The 20,368-nt window shown below is 35.7% G+C and overlaps 1 protein-coding gene across 2 annotated transcripts in view; it reads left to right on the top strand.

The window, feature by feature from the left end:
• The window catches only part of LRRC7 (leucine rich repeat containing 7), a 446,889-nt gene that overhangs the window by 81,203 nt on the left and 345,318 nt on the right, over positions 1-20,368 (top strand). For both annotated transcript variants that reach the window (XM_047871231.1, XM_047871230.1), the window contains exon 2: positions 9,987-10,189. In XM_047871231.1, the coding sequence (XP_047727187.1) occupies positions 9,987-10,189 (203 nt within the window). The remainder of the gene's footprint in view (positions 1-9,986; positions 10,190-20,368) is intronic.

The following is a 20,368-nucleotide window of genomic DNA, read 5'->3' as shown; positions in this document are numbered from 1 at the left end:
AGTCTCTTTGAAGTCAGTAGATGAAAATTCCTGGGAAGATTGTGCAGAGAGAGACAGAGCATTGCCGTTCTTAAAATAAGTAACTTGTCTAAAAGCAGAACTTAGAAATATTTTTAATATGCTCCTTCTCAGTACCAGGCATCATGCTTTCCTTCTTGATTTCTTGTTTTGATTGCTGGCATGATAGCATCAGCATTAAAAACTACAAGGGGGTTTGTCCTAATAACAGTTCATTGATCTTCATGAAGATAAACTGGTTTCCTTATGTTGATAGCAAATCAAACCATGTATAACAGTTGCAGGCTTGCAGATATTATAATGATAAAATGAAAACAAACCCATGAAATCTGAGTATTTTTTTAAATATAATTATTTCAACAGTCAAAAAAAACAAAGAAAGAAGCCTCAGATGTTCCACTTGGAGTCCCAGAATCACCGTGTATCTTGTCTGGATAAGGAGGTTTCAGAGACATACTTAAGGTTAGGTAATGGCTGTAAAGATGTTTCTTGAAGTAGGGCATGGAGAGAGTTTGGCAGGTTTCCATATCCCTGTGGCACACTTAGTAAAGCAAAGGGTTTCTCAGTGAATAAATTAGAAACATTTGTCATTTGAAAAATGTAAGACTGTGCCAGCTAATGAGGACAGCCAGAGTATTTATCACAAATCTTAGAAAGTTTGAACTTTCCTTTGTCCTTTTATCTTTCCAGGTATGGAATATTAGATAAGGATAACAGGGACAAACATGGGTCTAAAAGCCTAGGGAATGCAATGGTATAAATCCAGGTGTTTTGATACACATATTCTTATTGTTTGAGTCACCTACCACAGGTATAATTCTCAAGTGGTTGAGATTATCTTTCATTTAATCAATAGAGAAGGATTTGAAGAAAGTAGCAAGATAAGTCTTTTTGTTACTTCGCCTATACTAGTCCAGGTTAGCAAGCCCTGCTGTATAAATGTGTTTGACTTTGGGAGAGTGCTTGAAAGGGGGACTATTGATTGCACAGTGGTATGGAAGAAGAAAAATCTTCTTTAGCAATTCATATATATATATATATATATATATATATATATATATATGAGTTTTAAATCCCTTTGAAAAAACAAAAAATCTAAGAATTACTTTTTTTTGGATATGTGCTAAGGATCTGTGCAAAGGAAGTCAGACTGCTTCTGAGTTAAAGTACAAATATTGGATGTGGAGCTTCTGTGGTATACTGGGCACTGTTTGTGTTTCAGAGAAAACCAAATATGTACTTCTGTATATCATGTATGTAACATGTATGCGCTTTCTTGTGTTTTGTGCTCTTCTCAATTCTTGAAACACTTTCTCCATTCTAACTTACTACATTCCCCTTCCTTTGACATTCAAAAAAGTCTTTAATACTGATAGCTAGTTAGGAGAACAATGTTATTTGTACCTATGTAACAATGATATTGTACCTATGAAATATTCTATGTGTAAATCACTGTCAAGTGTGTGTGTATGTGTGTGTGTGTGTGTGTGTGTGTGAAAGAGAGAGAGATAGAATTACTGGTAAATTAATGTCTTAGTAAATTTTTATATGTTAATCTATATACATGACTGCTAATGTAATACATAGTCTGCTAAAGGAAAAAAAAATCAATGGCTTTAGAGTAAGGAGATATGAGATCTAATTTCAGGTATACTAATTATTTTGTGTGTGATATATACATCACAGACTCACTAACTTCAGATTATGATTAAAGTATGGAAAATATGGGGTGCCTGGGTGGCTCAGTTGGTTAAGCGTCCGACTTCAGCTAAGGTCATGATCTCACAGTTTGTGGGTTCAAGCCCTGAATCAGGCTCTGTCCTGACAGCTCAGAGCCTGGGGCCTGCTTTGGATTCTGTCTCCCTCTCTCTCTGCCCCTTCCTCACTCACAGTGTGTGTGTGTGTCTCTCTCTCTTTTGAAAATAAATAAACATTACAAATAAAATAAGGAAAATAACATATGAATACTTATTTCTTGTGAAAAAAACCAAGGTGATAAATTGTGAACTGGTTTGAAAATTTCAAATACCTGCACAAATAAAAGTCATATAATCATGTTTAGCCCCCAATTTTCATTTAATAGTTAATATTTAAAAAAAAAATTTAAGGTTTATTTATTTTTGAGAGAGACAGAGCATGAACCGGGGAGGGGCAGAGAAAGAGAGAGAGACACACACACACACAGAATCTGAAACAGGCTTCAGCCTCTGAGCTGTCAGCACAGAGCCCAATGCAGGGCTTGAACCCACAAACTGTTAGATCGTGACCTGAGCTGAAGTTGGATGCTTAACTTACTGAGCCACCCAGGAGCCCCATAATAGTAATATTTTTAAAGTACTCTGAACCAGATACTAGACAAGTTACTGGAAATATGCTTTGTTGAACAGACTAAACATGGTACCTCTTTTCACAGAGCTTTTAATCTAGTGAACACTATCAATATTGATTAAATTATTAAAGTGTGAGAAAAGGGAATTGCAGCATATAGTTGGAACATATTCTTAGAAGTCATAGCCTGCCTTGATGAATAGAGGCTATTTTCCCTTAATATTATTTTTTTAAAGGCAAGGGAAATTGTGCTATATAGAGACAGCCCTATTTCTGAAGACCCTAGCTAAAAAAAAAAAAAAAAAAAAAAAAAATTAGTTTTAGTAATATGAAAGAAATACTGAATGCAAAGAGCTCAGAAAACAATCAGAAAAGTGGAACCTGGCCAGGCTGCAAGGGGGCTAGGTGTGAGTGTGGAAGGTAGGAGTTAGACCTATAGGACTATATTATTCTTAACAGGCCAGTAAAAATTTTTGACTTTGCCTAGAGGGCAGAGAGGACTCAGTGAAGTATTTGCAGCAAGAAGGTGATATAATATTTGTTTTATAAAGGTCACTCCTGCTGTACTGTGGAGGGAGAACAATAGAAAGACAGAGACAAGTATACATGTAAGAGATAATAGTCTGAGCTAGGTTGCTGGGCACCAGAAGTGAAGAAAAATAGGCTTCATTGAAGAAATATGTAGGCTATTTAATCATTACTACTTGGTGATTGTTTGATGTGGAGTGTAGGTACTAGAGGAGTCAAGAACAATGCCAAGGTTTCTATCTTGCAACACTGGGTGAATCGTATTGCTGCTCACAGAGACGGAGAACACGGGAGGGGGAAGAGATTTAGGCAGAACAGTAATTGCTAGCACTTAGTGAATGCTTAAAATCTGAAGACACAATTCTAAGTGCTTTGTACGCACTCTGTTATTTGATGAGGGACTAAACATAGGGATAAAATAGTGTGCCTCGTCACACAGCCAGGGAGTTTTGGCTCCAGCGTCCAAGCTCTTGACTGTGATGATGGGCTCTATACCTTTCAAGAGCATCATGTCAATTTTGAACATGTTATGTTTGAGATGCCCCTAAAATATAAAGTGGAAATGATGAGGGAAATAAGTCTGAGTAGATATAAAAAGAAATTTCATAGCCACCTATTGTCAAAGTTAAATGAGGTCAGAGTTGAGAAAGGTGAATGAGATTGTAAAGGGAGAACTCTCTTTACAGTTAGAAGGGTACCAAGCCTGAGGACATGGGGGCATATCTAATATTATAAATCTCAGGGTTTGTTAGAGAGGATGGCACCTTCTCAAAAGACTTAAACGGAAGAACCGAAGTGGAAGGATAAATGTCAGAAGAGAATGATGTCAGGAGAGCCAAAGGAAGAGAACATTCTCAAAAGAAGGATGTAGTTCCCTGCCCAGTGCTCCTAATAGGTTAGATAAAAAAGAAAAAAAAGTATGACAAGGATTAAAATAAAACTTTATTTTAAACATGGAAGTTAATCCCTCACCATCCTTATTTATCTAGTCTTACAACCCAAATTATTCCATTAAACTAAAAGAAAATTTAAAATACATATACTCACAAGGGCAGAGAAAATAGAAGAGAAGGTATCAGGAAATACTAAATTTCAACAAATTTTGAGACAAAAGTGAAAGAAGATGTAGTTAATATCATCTACATACAAAAAATACACTGTTAGCTACAATATAAAGTACCCACAAAGGGATATGAAAACTGATTTACTGCATAGACCTCCTTAGAGTCTGGGAGATAGCAAATACCAGGCAAGGAACTGAAGATACTTAGTACTGAAAATAGGAAAATTGACTGAACTACTCTCTATTTAAAGCTACATCACTGTGTCCCAGACAGAAGACCAGAATATTCTTTGGCTTACTGCCAGATCATCCTGCAGTGAAACCTATCCTGCATACCAAACTTCCAATTAACTTCTTAGAGCTTCACTCTTTGATACTAAAGGACAGTCACGAATCACCAGATATTTATAGAAAACCCCTATTACAAAAGACAAAGACCAAAAGAAACAAACAGAAAAATAGAACTCAGAAATAACATAAGAAGCAGGGGACAAAGACAAAAAGTCTATAGTTAATATCTTCTGAAAGAAATGAAAACAATATTGCACCCTGAAATACAAACAGGATACTATGTAAAAATAGCCTTCAGGAAGCAACAAATAACTTTTGACAGTAAAACTATGCCATCAGATAAAAGATCATTTAGAAGATAAAGTTCAGAAAAATCTCTCAGAAAATAGAATAATAAGACAAAGACAAAGAAATTACAAAAGAAAAAATAAATAAATGAATTACAGGGTAAATCTAGGAGATAGGTCTTACATCCAGCTGATCAAGATTGAAGAAAAAGAGAAAATAAAAACAAAGAAGATGATAAAATTAACAATTAAATAATAATAGAAAATTTAACAGAATTAAAAGACAAGTGCTTCCAAAGTGAAAGGGTCTGTCAAGTACCCAGTACAGTGGATTAAAAAACACATCAAAGCACATTATCATGAAATTTCAAAACACTAAGGATAAGATAAAAATCCTAAAATGTTCTCATGGAAGAGAAAGGTAGGTATAAAACAGGATTTTGAATAGTAATGGAACTGGATTTTGGGGCAACAACTTTAAAAGCTGTAAAATAAAAAAGATGTCTTCAAATTTATGAAGCAAAATTACTTCTGACCTGTAAATATATATCCTGTCAAACTTTCAATTGTTTTTGGTGAAGTTAAACCATTTTCAGACATGCAAAGCTCTCAAAAATGTATCTACCTGAGATCCTTTCTCAGGAAGTTACTAGACGTTATGTTCTACTTTGGCAGTTATATTCCAATAAATCCAGAAAGAAAAAAAAGACACAGGATTCAGAAAATAGAAGACATAACATGAGAAAGAAATGGAAAATTCACAGAATGATAGTGAAGAGACATTTCAGGAAAATATATATATCAGATCTAGAAAAAAACAGACATTCAAGATAGGAACAAGAAAATACAAACAAACATAAAAATAAGAGGATTATTTCAGAGGAAAAAATGACAGATTACACTTATTTGACTATACTAAGTGGAGATAGTCAGAAAATCAAATTAATAAAAGGTACACAGAAAAATCAAGCAAAGGAAAAAATAAGGAAATTAAAAAAAATTAAAATGTGATTGAATTACAATAGTGTATAGTCATAATAAAATAAATCCTATTGATTTGAAACAAAATTTCTGTATTTTTGCTTGGTTAGAATAAAAGTGTGTTGGAATTTATTAGAAGGAAGTTAAACCAGCACATTACATGTTCGAAACCTGCAAGGGGTGGCTGAGTGGCTCAGTCAGTTAGGCGTCTGGCTTTTGATTTCGGCTCAGGTCATGATCTCATGGTTTGTGGGATTGAACCCCACATCAGGCTCAGCACTGAGAACATGGAGTCTGCTTGGATTCTCTCTCTGCCTTTCCCCTGGTCACTGCTCAGGCTCTCTCACTCTCTCACTCTCTCTCAAAATAAGTAAACATTAAAAAAAAAACAGTATTGAAAAATAAAGGAGGAAAACTATAATCAAGTTATTTAGAAATTTAGAATGAAGAAAAGCTAAAAAATTGAAAGTTATTAGATATAGGGAGTATAAATCAGGAATGGGAGCAGTTATGATTAAGAAATAGTCCAGGTAATGAGATACCAAAGTCATCAAAGGGTGAAGAGGAGTGTTCAAGAGATGGTAAATGAATGGCATGAGGAACAGAGGAAGGATGTTACTGCTAGGTAATAAGACTACCAAAGGAACAGGGGTTTTATAGGATGTGAGAAAAGTAATCATTTTTAGAGAGCAAGGGGGAAAGCAATTCCACTCTCCAGCCCTGAAGTATTTAAGGCATGAGAATGTCAGCATGCTCTACTTTTAAAGGCTTCAAGTGAACCAAGTTTTAGTTGAGACTGAGAGAGCATTCAGTGAAGAGGACAAGGCTCAATGAAGTTTTTGATCATGATATAAGGCACATTCTCCATGTGCACAGGGAATAGAGAAGAGAGAAATTGGGCCAGGGGAAAACTTCAGGACATTGTGGGGATGAGAGAAGGGATACAGAGGATGACCAACAGAGACTCCATTTTGGGGAAGTGAAAGGGAAAGAAGTCTTAGTGAACTCAGTTCCTAAAGTCTTGGTGGACAGTGGATCCTCTGACCAAATGGTTTAGGTGCAGGCCTGAATATTCTTTTTCCTCTTGGTTTATAATAAAAAATTTGCAGTGGCAACAGCAGACAAGTATCAAGACATAGTCACATGGTTCAACACAATAGGGTGAGTGCAAGTCACTGGACAACACAGGCAGGGACAATTGATTCCACATTCATCTGTGGGTCAGAGAGGCAGACAAGGGCATGTATATACCTTGAGTTAGCTCTATGACAGTACAGCTGGGTGGTTGGTGTGAGTACTAGTGACTCAAATTAAAAATCTGGCAATCTTTCAAGACCTCTCCATCCCTCCCTCCACAGTCTCCCCTTCCATCTCTCATTTAATGTATCACCAACACATTGGATTCTGTTTCCAAAATGTCTTCCTAATCCGTCACTTCTCTCTATCCTTGCTTTCATTCTCATAGTCTAAGCCATCATCACTTACCTTTATAACTGTAATAACTTCAACAAACATTTACTAGGTGCCTAATATGTGTCAGATATTTACTAGATGCATTTACTGGCTGCCTAATATGTGCTAAAGCCCAGGTAGAGACATGGAAGCCACCAACTGACAATCAGGGATTTCAAGTGTCAAGTAAAATAACAGTTACAAAACTTTCTGATTCAGGTTCCTAGAAATGTAAAATGTAGGAGTTCAAGAGATAGAAAGTAATGAAGAAGAAAGGTCATTTTTTACTAAAAGGCAACCAACGGAATGGGAAAAGGTATTTGCAAATGACATATCAGACAAAGGACTAGTATCCAAAATCTATAAAGAGCTCACCAAACTCCACACCTGGAAAACAAATAACCCAGTGAAGAAATGGGCAGAAAGCATGAATAGACACTTCTCTAAAGAAGACATCCAGATGGCCAACAGGCACATGAAAAGATGTTCAACGTCGCTCCTCATCAGGGAAATAAAAATCAAAACCACACTCAGATATCACCTCATGCCAGTCAGAGTGGCCAAAATGAACAAATCAGGAGACTATAGATGCTGGAGAGGATGTGGAGAAACGGGAACCCTCTTGCACTGTTGGTGGGAATGCAAACTGGTGCAGCCACTCTGGAAAACAGTGTGGAGGTTCCTCAAAAAATTAAAAATAGACCTACCCTATGACCCAGCAGTAGCACTGCTAGGAATTTACCCAAGGGATACAGGAGCACTGATGCATTGGGGCACTTGTACCCCAATGTTTATAGCAGCACTCTCAGCAATAGCCAAATTATGGAAAGAGCCTAAATGTCCATCAACTGATGAATGGATAAAGAAATTGTGGTTTATATACACAATGGAGTACTACATGGCAATGAGAAAGAATGAAATATGGCCCTTTGTAGCAACGTGGATGGAACTGGAGAGTGTGATGCTAAGTGAAATAAGCCATACAGAGAAAAACAGATACCATATGGTTTCACTCTTATGTGGATCCTGAGAAACTTAACAGAAACCCATGGGGGAGGGGAAGGAAAAAAAAAAAAAACAGGTTAGAGTGGGAGAGAGCCAAAGCATAAGAGACTGTTAAAAACTGAGAACAAACTGAGGGTTGATGGGGGTGGGAGGGAGGGGAGGGTGGGTGATGGGTATTGAGGAGGGCACCTTTTGGGATGAGCACTGGGTGTTGCATGGAAACCAATTTGACAATAAATTTCATATATTGGGAAAAAAAAGAAAGGTCATTTTTTTTAATGTTTGTAGTTGGCCTTCTACACAATACTAAAGGCAGATAACCATCTGTAAATTCTAACTCATAAACCTGTCCCCTAAATTTCATTTTATTAATTTCATAAGTTAAAACTTGGGCTGAATGTCCAACATCTCCTAAACATTTTCTACTCATTTTCCTCCAAATAGGATTTAACCTGAGCAATTTAAAAAGCAAAATTCTGGGGCACCTGGGTGACTGTTGGCTAAGTGTCCAACTTCAGCTCAGGTCATGATCTCACAGTTCGTGAGTTTGAGCCCCACATTAGACTCTGTGCCCACAGGGCAGAGCCTGCTTGAGATTCTCTCTCTCCCTCTCTCTCTCTGCCTCTCTCTCTGTCTCTCAAAATAAATAAATAAACTTAAATAAATAAAAAGCAAAATTCTATATTGTTTTTATAAACTATCACTACTTTCTAGCAATAAACTTATGCTGGTAAGTCAAATAAATGAACCAAAATTTGCATGTTTCAAGTTAATGTTCATTTAGTATTACTCTGCAGCTGGCAAACTGTACTGTGTCCGTGAATTCAAAGATGAGTAAGACAAGAACTTCTCCTCAGAGAACTCACCTAGTGGGGAAATAGAACATGTAATTGGGAAGAAATATGATTAGTGCTCTGAGAACTCAGAGGAAGACTGTAATCATTCTTCCTGGAGAGACATTCACAGAGATAGTGACCTTTTAGTCAGAATGAGAAGTGCTTCAAGCAAATTATCCATAGCTGATGGTGGTTGGGCGGGAGGGAGGGGGGTCCTAAATATATTCATTTATTCATTCATGAATTCATTTGTTTATTCTACATTTATTATGGAATAAATTCATCTACCATATGTCAAGCATCAAGACAAATACAAAACAAATAAAACACTGTTCTACTCTCAAGAGACTTACATTCTAGAAGAATGACATGAAAGTTAATAAATTTGATAAAGTGTTATAATGGCATGTTATAAATGGCACAGGCCTGTGCAAGATTTTATGGCATTTGGCCAGTTTAATCTAGACAAAGATGTTACAGGAATTCCTGCCATGATTGTAACCTGTTTTCTCCCAGTGAAATCATAGGATTCATAAAGCTAGGTTCTCATTCTGAAGCAAATAACCAGTCTAACTCTAATCTGTAGTTCCAGTACAATAGAAGCTTCATGAAAACAGGGACTTTGTTCAATTTATCACTCTATCCCACTAACTACATCAATGCCTGGAACATAGTGGTTATTTAATAAACGTATGTTCACTAATGGAATGAATTTGTGGGTAAAAAAGGGGTTATCATAAACCTTAGGAATGAAACTTGAATATTTTGGTGGAAATGGAAAAAATATAGTTTTTTCAACAAATTACAGATGTTTGTGTTCTGTAGTGTAATATGCATAAAATTAAAAAATACTGATTCGTGTGTCAAATGAGAATGTAAGTATGGTGATTGCATTGCACAGAGTCAGGATTGTGTTCTGACTAGATTCTGCCATTCCAAAGCTGTGTGATGATGGGAAATCTCTTAATTTCTGTGAATTCCATCTCTTTGTAGTTAAATGGGAATAAAACCTATAGCTTACATACCATACAGGGCTATTCAAGTGTTAATAATATAATGCGCACTTTCTATATAAATTTTAAAGCATCACATAATTATGAAATTTATACTAAAAGTAAATTTCTAAGGCTTTAAATATTACAGGAATTCCCTTCAAAGGTAGACAACTAAGCAGATTGTTTTTCTCTTTTTCTCTAGTGCAGTGCCTGGAGATGACCACCAAACGGAAAATCATCGGCCGACTGGTGCCGTGCCGATGTTTCCGAGGTGAAGAAGAAATCATCTCAGTTTTAGACTACTCCCACTGCAGCCTTCAGCAGGTGCCAAAGGAGGTCTTTAACTTTGAGCGGACATTAGAGGAGCTTTATCTAGATGCCAATCAAATTGAAGAACTACCTAAGGTAATTTTTGACAAAACCTAAAGTATATATACTGTAAATGAGTATTTCATAATTTCAAAGACTTTACTAATGATGTTAGCTATAGCCTTCTATCTGGAAAATTGAAAAATTGTCCAAACTGATATAACTTTCCCCAATATTCTTTTTACCTTTTAATACCACTCCATTTGTCATTTCACGTGATATGCTTATAACCAATTGAACTCCATGGAAATCATCATTTTATGAATTATGCATTTAGATCAATATTGGTGCATTGAGATCAATAGTTAGGTTTGGAAAAGAAAGGAAAAACATGACACTCCATTCTAGAACTATAATTTGTATGTTGTGTATTAAGGTAACATTGTTTTTAAAACTTTGAATTGTATGTTCTAAGTCTAGGAAATACTTTTACACACACACACACACACACACACACACACACACACACACACTACTATTATGAAAACCATGCTGTTGTTTCCGGAATTTTGAATCTTTGATTATTATAGACATTACTGGATTTATATGACATACAAGTATAAGCACAGTGTAGCTAAAAATTTTAACTAATATCAAACTTTGTGCACACACACATACATACACATTGCCATTATGACATTATGCTATGCAAAGGAAATGTCCTTGTTCTCTACCGCAGAAAAGATTGGATGATAAGAGAGTAGCTAACGCAGACCAAAACCGCACAGCAGAGAGTTTCAAAATCTAAATCATTGTATATTAATGATCATTTAAATAAGTGACTTATATTAAGTAGTTGGTATGGCATTTATCTGTGAAGGATTTACACCATGGCTCAAAGGGAAACAAAAAAATGTCTTGCAATACATTTCCATTGCTTATGCTTAAAAAATGCATATTAAATACCTAGAAACCAGAAAAAGAACCTTCCATAATAAAAGCTAGCTTCATTATCAAATTCTGAGAATAATATGCTGATCAAAACAAATTATGATTAGTTGTTTCCACTTAGGATTATGAATTATGGTGTTTATATAATACTTCAGAGACAGGAACTATTTAATGTGTACTTCAAAACCAAAATACTTCATTTTTGACAATCAAAGTATATAGTGTCATCTTGGATCTTTGGTCAGGAGGTGTGGGTCAGTCCTAAAGGAAGTTTTAACTATATAGATTAGCATGTACATGCACATCGAATAGAGACTGGCATGAGCTGAGCTTTTTCTCCCAAAGATATGAACTTCTTGAGAACAGAGATGGCACCTTATTCATCTTTGCCTCCCTGTACAGGAACATTCATGGTGACTTTCACATAATGGATATTCAATCTCTTCGTTGTTGCCGCTAGGTAAAACAATGCAGAGAACTTCGTGTATTGCAGAACTTGATTAGCAAAACTGTGTAAGGTTTAAATGATTCATAAATGTGACATTTAGCTTGAATTTAGAAAAATAAGTACAAGTGTTTTTTTAGAGTGGGCTAATATAAGATTGCCAGATTAAGTAAAGGACATCCCATGAAATTTGAATTTTTAACTAAAAATCAGAAAATTTGTGCTATAATTATGCTTTAAATATTGCATTTGATATACTAAAAAAAAGGATTATTTATCTTAGCATCCTATATTTTTGTTTGTTAAATCTTGACACCCCTAAGCCAACTAGTTATTTAAAATCATTTTCTAGATCCATGCAACAGTTTCCATAAGACAAATAGTAAAAGCATGGTTACTTTTTTTTAAGTTTATTTATTTATTTTGAGAAGGTGTGTATGGGGGGGGGGGGGGAGAGGCAGAGAGAAAGAGGGAGAGAGAGAATCCCAAGCAGGCTCCAGGGCTTGAACTCACAAACCGTGAGATCATGACCTGAGCTGAAGTCAGATGTTTCTCCTACTGAGCCACCCAGGTGCCCCAAAACATGGTTTATTAATCAAGCAAGTATTTATTTAGTGTTTATTCTTATTACACAGTGTTTGAGGCTATAGGGGGATACAAGAGACATAAATCTCAATCCTTACTCTTAAGGATCTAACAACCTAATTACAGAGAAAACTGAAGCATTAGAAGCAAAAGCATGATAGCGTGTAATCAGAGCCAAGGAGCCAAATACCATGGTAGAGGAGTTTCATCCTTGCAGGTGGAGTGAGAGGGCTTGACCAAAAGGTATAGATGCAAAAATTGAGATGGTATATATGGAGAGGGAGACGAGAGTAACAGCAGAACTGTGATGAGTCTAGAGCTGCAGTTACATGTGAGGGAGTGTCAACAATATGTAGGTAGAAGAGAGAGAGCAGGGAAGACCCAGATTAGGAAAGGTCTTGAGAGTTGCACAGCATTGTTTGACTTGATGCATTAGGCAGATAATGTCATTAGAGAGCTTACATATCAAGTAAGTAACTAGGAGCCTAAGTGAGCTTGGATTAACAATACATATAAATTGGGTGGCTAAATTGATTAAGTGTCTGGCTTTTGATTTTGGCTCAGGTCATGATCTTACAGTTCATGAGTTCGAGCCCCACATTGGGCTCTGCAGCCAATGGTGCAGAGCCTGCTTGGGATTCTCTCTCTCTTTCCCTCTCTCTCTGCCACTTACCCTCTTGTGCTCTTTCTCTCTCAAGATAAATAAATAAACAAAAAATAATAATACAAGTGAAACAAAGACTCAATGTAATTTCCCAGTGTATTGAATTGAGGAAAAATTGTTGGTATGCTGTATATATTTCAAATATTTTTCACATAATCTCTCAAGGTTTCTTTGAGTTTCCAAATTCAAAGTTGTTGCTAAAACAGTCCTGTGTTACTTTCTTCTAATGTATTTGATATTGAGATATGTTCTAAATTATCTGACATTGAGATATGATCATAATAGTACATGGATATATTTGTGCACATTAGAAAAATAAGAAGTTAAGAAATAAAAACTCTCTCTTTCTGAGAAGAGCAAGAAAGTCCTTATTTGTTCTTAGGTCTCATTGGCCTTAACTGTGTTACATGTTCATTGCTGATCCAATCCCTTTGCTGTGAAATCCACTATGGCAAGAAAAATGAGATTACTTTGATTGAGTTAAACAATGATGAGCCACCTCTGTGGATTTGTGATTGCCGGCTGAAACAAAAAGCAAAAAGGGAAGGGATGCAAGGACTCTAGGGAGATTACCACAATGCACACTTCAAACAAAATGTTATGCAGTCATTGCTTCGTGAGGAAAAGTTGCTGTTAATCAGACAATTTACAAAGTTTTTAAGGATTTGTAAACAAAGTATTGAGTCTCTAGGGAGTTTAATCTTCAAAGTTAAATGAAATGAAACCCTATTTGTCTGCCATCTTATTTTATTGTTTTCTTTGTGTTTCCTTGGCATTGTTACCATGGCGACTTCAAATTTGTTGAGTAAATGAGATAGCTATTTGTATTTTTGATTTTACATTATGGTAAGAATTACCTTTGCAAATGTTTTAATTTTTTTTTTCTTTCTGATATTTTATACTGAGAATTTTCTAGCTGGCCAAGAATTTCTATTGTAAGATGTTATACAACAGGTATAGAACAGTGTCAATGTTAATGACATTAGAAAAAGGTATGTCAAAACTGTCAGAAAAGATGCAAAAATAGAAGTGAAAGAACAGGAAGTTTTTTGATTAAGAATAGTTCAATCTGTGTTACTTAATTTTCTGTAGTAAAAGGTAAAAATACAAAATGACATGTCTTTCACACAGTGATAGAAAACCCACACAGCTTATAATTTAGTACTGTTTTGCTTTCTATTTTGAACCAGGAACTTAAAATTATATACAGAGTGATAGACCATAACAGGTGTATATTATATACAAAGTAGTATGGGAAGGCAAAGTAAAAAAAAAAAAAACCAATAAGGAGAAAAACTGCTGAGAAACTTCTTGAAACTGAAGGAGAACTCTAAAAAAGAGAAAAGAAATAATTTTGGAAAAGTTAATATGTGACCAAAATTGAAAGATATAGAGAGTGATTTTGGTAGGTGAGGTCAATTTAACCATATATAAAAGAGGATGGAACTAAATCTGAAGCACCCTACCTACAAAATTTTCTTCATATTAAAACTTACAACCTACTCTTGAAATATTTTACAGGTTAAGAGCCTGACCTTTGGACCCAGACAAACCTGGGATTAGATCATAGCACTGCTTTTTGGTTGAGAGGATATTTTATTTTCTGGGAGTCTCAGTTTCATCTTTAGCAAAACTGGGAAAATAATAGAGGTTACTAGTAGTGAGATAGATGACAGATAACAGGTAGATAAATAGATGAGTATTGGTGAGATAATGTATGTGGAACACCTTGAATAGAAAAATATTCAATAATCGGTATTCATTATTCTCCTCTCACAGATGAAGGAAAATTCCCATGTTAATTACCCTGAGTAAAAGAAAAGTAAGATTTTGTAACATCTCAAGGTAGTTCTGGGCATTGGCTCTCTAACAAAAACTGTTGTGGCATGACTTTATTTCTGCCTGAAAGTTCCAAAGACAGCTTCTAGGAAAACAATTCCCTGACTACAATGGGTGATAGGTTTTTGACTCTACCAGCTGCACCAGCAGGTTTGTGATAGCATCACTGTTTTCCCAGAAAATTTCTTTGATTCACAGAATCACAATGTTGTATTATTTTTAAGTAGGAGCAACCTTGGAGATTATTTTATTTAGCCCTCAATTATTACTAATAAGCAAATCCAGGCCAGGAAAGTTAATTAGCTTCTCTTAGCCCACATAGGATGTTAGATTCCTGTCGAAAACTATTACCAAATACGGTGTATTCATTAGGGTAGAATAGGTTATGCTGCAGTAACAACAAGTCAAAAGTTCAGCGCACAAATGAACAAAAGTTTTTCTTGGTGTCCAGTGAGTGTTGGAAGGAAGCACTGCCCTTTAGGTATCCACAGTCAACTAGTCTAACTTTCCACCCAGTGCAGAAATGTTAACTTTTTGTTGCTCTCGCAACACTCATCCAACCTCTTCATGAACATTTCTATTAGTGAAAGAAATCATTAAATTAAGAAGCACATTAGTGTATTATTAGAAAGTTCTGGTTATTAGAATGTTCAACAATATGTTAATGATGTTTACCCGTATTCATTCATCTAAAACTGCGTGAGGTACTTGGTGTGATACAAAGATTATTAAGGCATGCCTTCTCTGGACAAGGAACTATGCTTGAGCCTTCAAATATTTGAAAGGCATTCATATGCTTTGCCTTAGAGTTCTATTTTTCCAAGGCAAGTTTCCAAATTTCTCTGACATTTTTCAAAGACATGCTTTCTAAAGCTTCACCATCTTGGTTGCAATATTCTGGACACATTCTAATTATTAGCTTGGCTTTAGACATTGATACATCAATTAAAAAAATATCTGTCCGTGTGGAAATATTCCACAGAGGAATAAACAAAATGTGAAAGAACTCAGGAGAGAGGTCAGAGTTGGAGATGGATTTAAGAGTCATCTACCTAGAGTTGAGAATTAGAACTAGAAGACAAGATCATGTCCCTGATTGCTGAGAAACAAATAATTAAAATTTTAAAAACAAAATGATAGTACAAAACTACCAGAGGACTTGCCTAGAACTTAACCTTGGTTTCCCCCCAGTAGTCATGGCAACTGTATGTACAAGGATAAAATAAGGAAATTTTATTATGCTCATGTAGGTAAAAATAAATAAATTTAAAAAAATTTAAAAAAAAATAAAACCTCCATGGGTAAGAGGAATATGACATCTGAATTAATCTTGATCTAGGTTTCTATAGCTTACAAAAAACTATTGGTTCATAAAGAATAGAAGATAAGGATAGCCCTAATTGTGTAGTACTATCAAAGCTAATTCTGGAAATTTCCAGTCTTCCAAGACATTTGAAATTGAAGGTCATGAGCATTTTACTTAGAAAATATGAGATTTAAATACGAGAAAGGATAGGTTCTAGCTTTCTATCAAAATGCCATAAAACATTCAGAAGGTCACAAAACAGTTATCATCATACAACATTTAATGATACAACTATTGTAAAATAATTAGCAAGAAAACCAAAGAAACAAATATTCATTTGAATATTAAACTTTACATTCTTAAACCTTGCTGATTATCTGGAGGCATATTGACAATGTCTCCAGGCGGCCTCTGTTTCCCCAGCCTGACCCACATCAGTTGATTCCTCACTTCTGGATTTCAAAATCCAGCAAAGCATGGCAACTGACATTCTCTTTCTTGCTAAATAAACATTTTAAAGTCTCATACAAGACTTTTATTATTTTACTGTAAAAGAATGCTTTCACAGCCAAAGTGGAAAACATTCATAAACACAGAATAAATGGCATTCTTTCACAAGAAAAGGTAGGCAGTAAACCTACACTCTTAAAAAAAAAGAAGTTTTATTGAGATATAATTTACATACCTATCAAATTCGCCCTCCCAAAATATACAATTTAGTGCTTTTATTATATTCGCAGAATTGTAATACCATCACCACTGTCTAATCCTAGAAAATATTAATCATCCCCTCAAAATGCACTCTACCTGTTAGCAGTCACTCCTCATTCTTTGCTTCCCCTAGTCCCTGGAAATTTCTTTATGGTTGTGCCTATTTTGGACATCTCATCTAAGTGTAATCACACAACATAGGGCCTTTTGTGACCGGCTTTTTTCGCTGAGCATAATGTTTTCTAGTTTCATTGACCTTGTAGCATGTGCCAGTACTTCATCCCTTTTTATTGCCAAATAGTATCCCTTTGCATACCACTTTTAAAAATAAGATATGACACTTTGTGAAATGCAGGCAAATTGCTAAAAGTGTTATTTTTCTGTATTCTAAGTGTGTAATTATTTTCCGAATACAAATACATCAGTTTTGAGCTTTATAATCCATAGTATACATGAAGTTGAGTATACATGTATACATGAGTATACATAGTATACATAGTATACATAGTATACATGAAGTATACATGAAGTATACATGAAGTATCCAACTACCTCAGTATTTTGTTTTCAATGAAGCAGTTGCTTAAATTCAAGTTCCCAAAGGTATATAATAAAAATGAAAGTAAGCTCTTACCAATATACATCTAATATACAGTATTGTCAGTAAGCTGACAGATCCTAGAAAAAATGCCTACATATCTATCAGTTGCTTCTCCAGGGAAACAGACAGATGCTTGGGATCCAGGGACCAGGCAAGGGCTACATTAAAAAACATTGTTTGGTGGGGGTGCCTGGGCGACTCAGTCAGTTGAACCTCTGACTTCGGCTCAGGTCATGATCTCACAGTAGGAGAGGTGGAGCCCCACATGGGCTGAGTGTTGACAGCGCAGAGCCTGCTTTGGATCCTCTGTCTCCCTCTCTCTCTGCCTCTCCCCAGCTCGCTCTCTCTCTCTCTCTCTCTCTCTCTCTCTTTCTCAAAAATAAATAAACATTAAAAAATGTTTTTTAATAATAAAAAAAATAAAAATTACAAAAAAACATTGCTTGGTGCCCACTGCTCCACGTTGGTCACTCACGCAGAGCTGTGCAGCTGAAACATTGATCCTACAACCTGAAGCAGTCAGGAATTTATCAAAGAGGGATATTTTAGACGGATGGAAATTTTGTCATGGCGTGGCTCCAGTCACTGGGCCATGAATAGCAAAAATCCTCACTGACTCTACAGAAAATAAACAAGCAACAAAAATGCTCCTGAATTGTGCCAGCAGCCAGCAGGTAAAATAGAGCTCAAAGTTAATGACCGGCAAATGAGCTATGACAACTGTGTTGGAGCTGTTTGTCCTGAGCCTGCACGTTAAAGCCAAGGAGCCCTCTGCTTAGAGACACGGCCCCTGCTCCTCCCTTTGCCAGCATTCCACATGGCCTGTGCCTTCATTTCCTTCAGGTCTGTGTTCAGACATCACCTTACCAAAGAAGTTTTGACCTTCTATGAAATAACAACACCTGCCACCACTACCACCACCACTTGATCCTTCCAACAAAATTTAAGACTTAGTTACATCTCTCGAGTTTTTGTACATTTCAGTTGTGTTAACCAGTATTAAGATACTGCCTAAATACTTAATCATCGTAATAAAACATCAGCATAGATAGCTTCCTCTGATATGTCTGTTAGTTTAGACATAAAATAGTTATTGCTACAACTACTAGTTGTTAGTTATTTTATCAAAGAGTATGACCTTTGATGGTGGCCAGAGGTGAGGAAGGACAGGAAAAATTAGAGCATATCAACCTAGGACACAGAAACTAAAACTCATTTAATGGTGGTTTGTTTAATTTTTGATGCTGATTCTGGGAGTTGAAATGAGGTACGGTAATTTTTGTGGCTTCTCCATAATTCACGACCTAATACCCTGCAGTCTCCATTTTTTGTTTTACTCTCACAACTCTAAGGTTGTGCCTATTTCGGACATCTCATCTAAGTATAATCATACAACATAGGGCCTTTGGTGACTGGCTTTTTTTTCACTGAACATAATGTTTTCCATAATGTACTTTAACCATATAAAGTAAATCTGTCACAATATTTTCTCAAATTAAGGAAGATTAAGGAATGTGTTCTCTGACTCTAAAACAATCCACAGAGGGATGTCATGAAGTGCACTGTCACATATATGGGGATGGAGGAGGAATAAATCCTCTAAACTTAATTTCTTTCAAACTTAATGTTTTGTGATTCACTCAGTTGAAATTCCTTTTAAATAGATAACAATGATAAGCAATAGAAGAAAGTGTTCTGACAAACAGAATAGTGACTGTAATCACCGGTTATTATCACATAATAATGGAACAACGTAAAGAAGTCTAGAGAAAGCGGGCCTAGGTTTAAACACAAGTTCTGATACTAGTTAGCTATGTACCTTCAGACATATTATTTAACCCCTTTAAACCTTAGCTTCTTCATTCCCAGTAGGTACAAACAAATTTGTTCTTGTTCATTTCTGAGGAGTGTGGTGAGGATCCAATAACATAAAGTATCTGAAAGCTCTATGAGAACAATAAAATGAAAAATAACTCTTGAGTAAACAGAAATGACTTAGTGTGGTAAGAAAGGGCACATATTTGATAAAGTTGATTTTTTCATTAATAGAAATTTAGACAAATCCAGTGGCACAATCACACACAAAAAATTTAATTGGTAAACAAATGACGGGGATTTTCTTTGAATATGGATTTATAGTTGTCTCAGTTTTTTTTTTTCTTTTTGTTTTTGTTTTTTAAAATATAGGCCACAAAACCAACTGTCCAGTTTAGGTAAAGATGAACATTTATTGGAAATATATCAGGGGCTCATTAACTTAATAGGAGCCTAGAGAACTTTACCTGGGAAAAGGATAAGAACCAAGAGAGCTCTGGATTGCTGCACAGAATCCGCAGCACGGTAGCAGCATGGGTCGCGCACTGCTGCTCTTGTGAGGAACGCAACCTCCAAACACCCCCATGTAATCATGATGCTTGTCCAAGATACTAATTCCACATTCCTCCCCAAGTAATATACAAAGAGAGATGCCCTTGAAAGGAAGGTCAAGGTTCTAATGGAAAAAGAGGAGAGTGGATGCTGGACAAGCAAAAAAACAGTGTCCTCCAATGTTTTACGTATCATATATCTTCAATTTAATTGATTCTTTTTTTCTTTTTATTCACTGATATTTGCTAACCAGGATTCAGCAGTCTGAGGGCATGTTTTCCTGAGGCCTTTGAAATCAAGGGCACTTGCTTATGTTGTGAGAAATCTAATGAGATCAAAGGAGCCACAGAAGAAATATTTTAGGGCATACAAATCTCAAAATGCTAGTTCATGATTCTAACTTTAGTTTATCAAAACTTGGATGATAATTGATCCTTTTTTCTTCTACTCCAAGGAATCTTTCAAAATGGAAGGCACTACTTGTATGACTATAGTTGCTGATTAAACAATTGTCATGATTGAGAAATATGAAAAGCCTTGCCCTAGATTAAACATGGCCTAAATTTACAAATGGCGAACATGAAAACTACCACTTGTTTAATAAAGTTGCCTCAGTTTTTGAACTGCACGTTAACAAATAATTCCTTAAGTATTTATCTTTCAGACACAAAGAATTATCCATAACCTTGGCATTTTACATGAATAAATAGCCTCACATATATCTATGGAGGGTTCTTCTAAGATCCTGGGTTTAAATAAAAGGGGGGGGGGAAGACCTTTTTAATTCTATCACTCCCTCAAAGATA

The sequence above is a fragment of the Prionailurus viverrinus genome, chromosome C1 (assembly GCF_022837055.1).
Source record: "Prionailurus viverrinus isolate Anna chromosome C1, UM_Priviv_1.0, whole genome shotgun sequence".
NCBI classification, from domain to species: domain Eukaryota; kingdom Metazoa; phylum Chordata; class Mammalia; order Carnivora; family Felidae; genus Prionailurus; species Prionailurus viverrinus.
The sequence above is the reverse complement of the archived record's forward strand: the minus strand, read 5'-3'. Positions and strand labels throughout refer to the sequence as shown.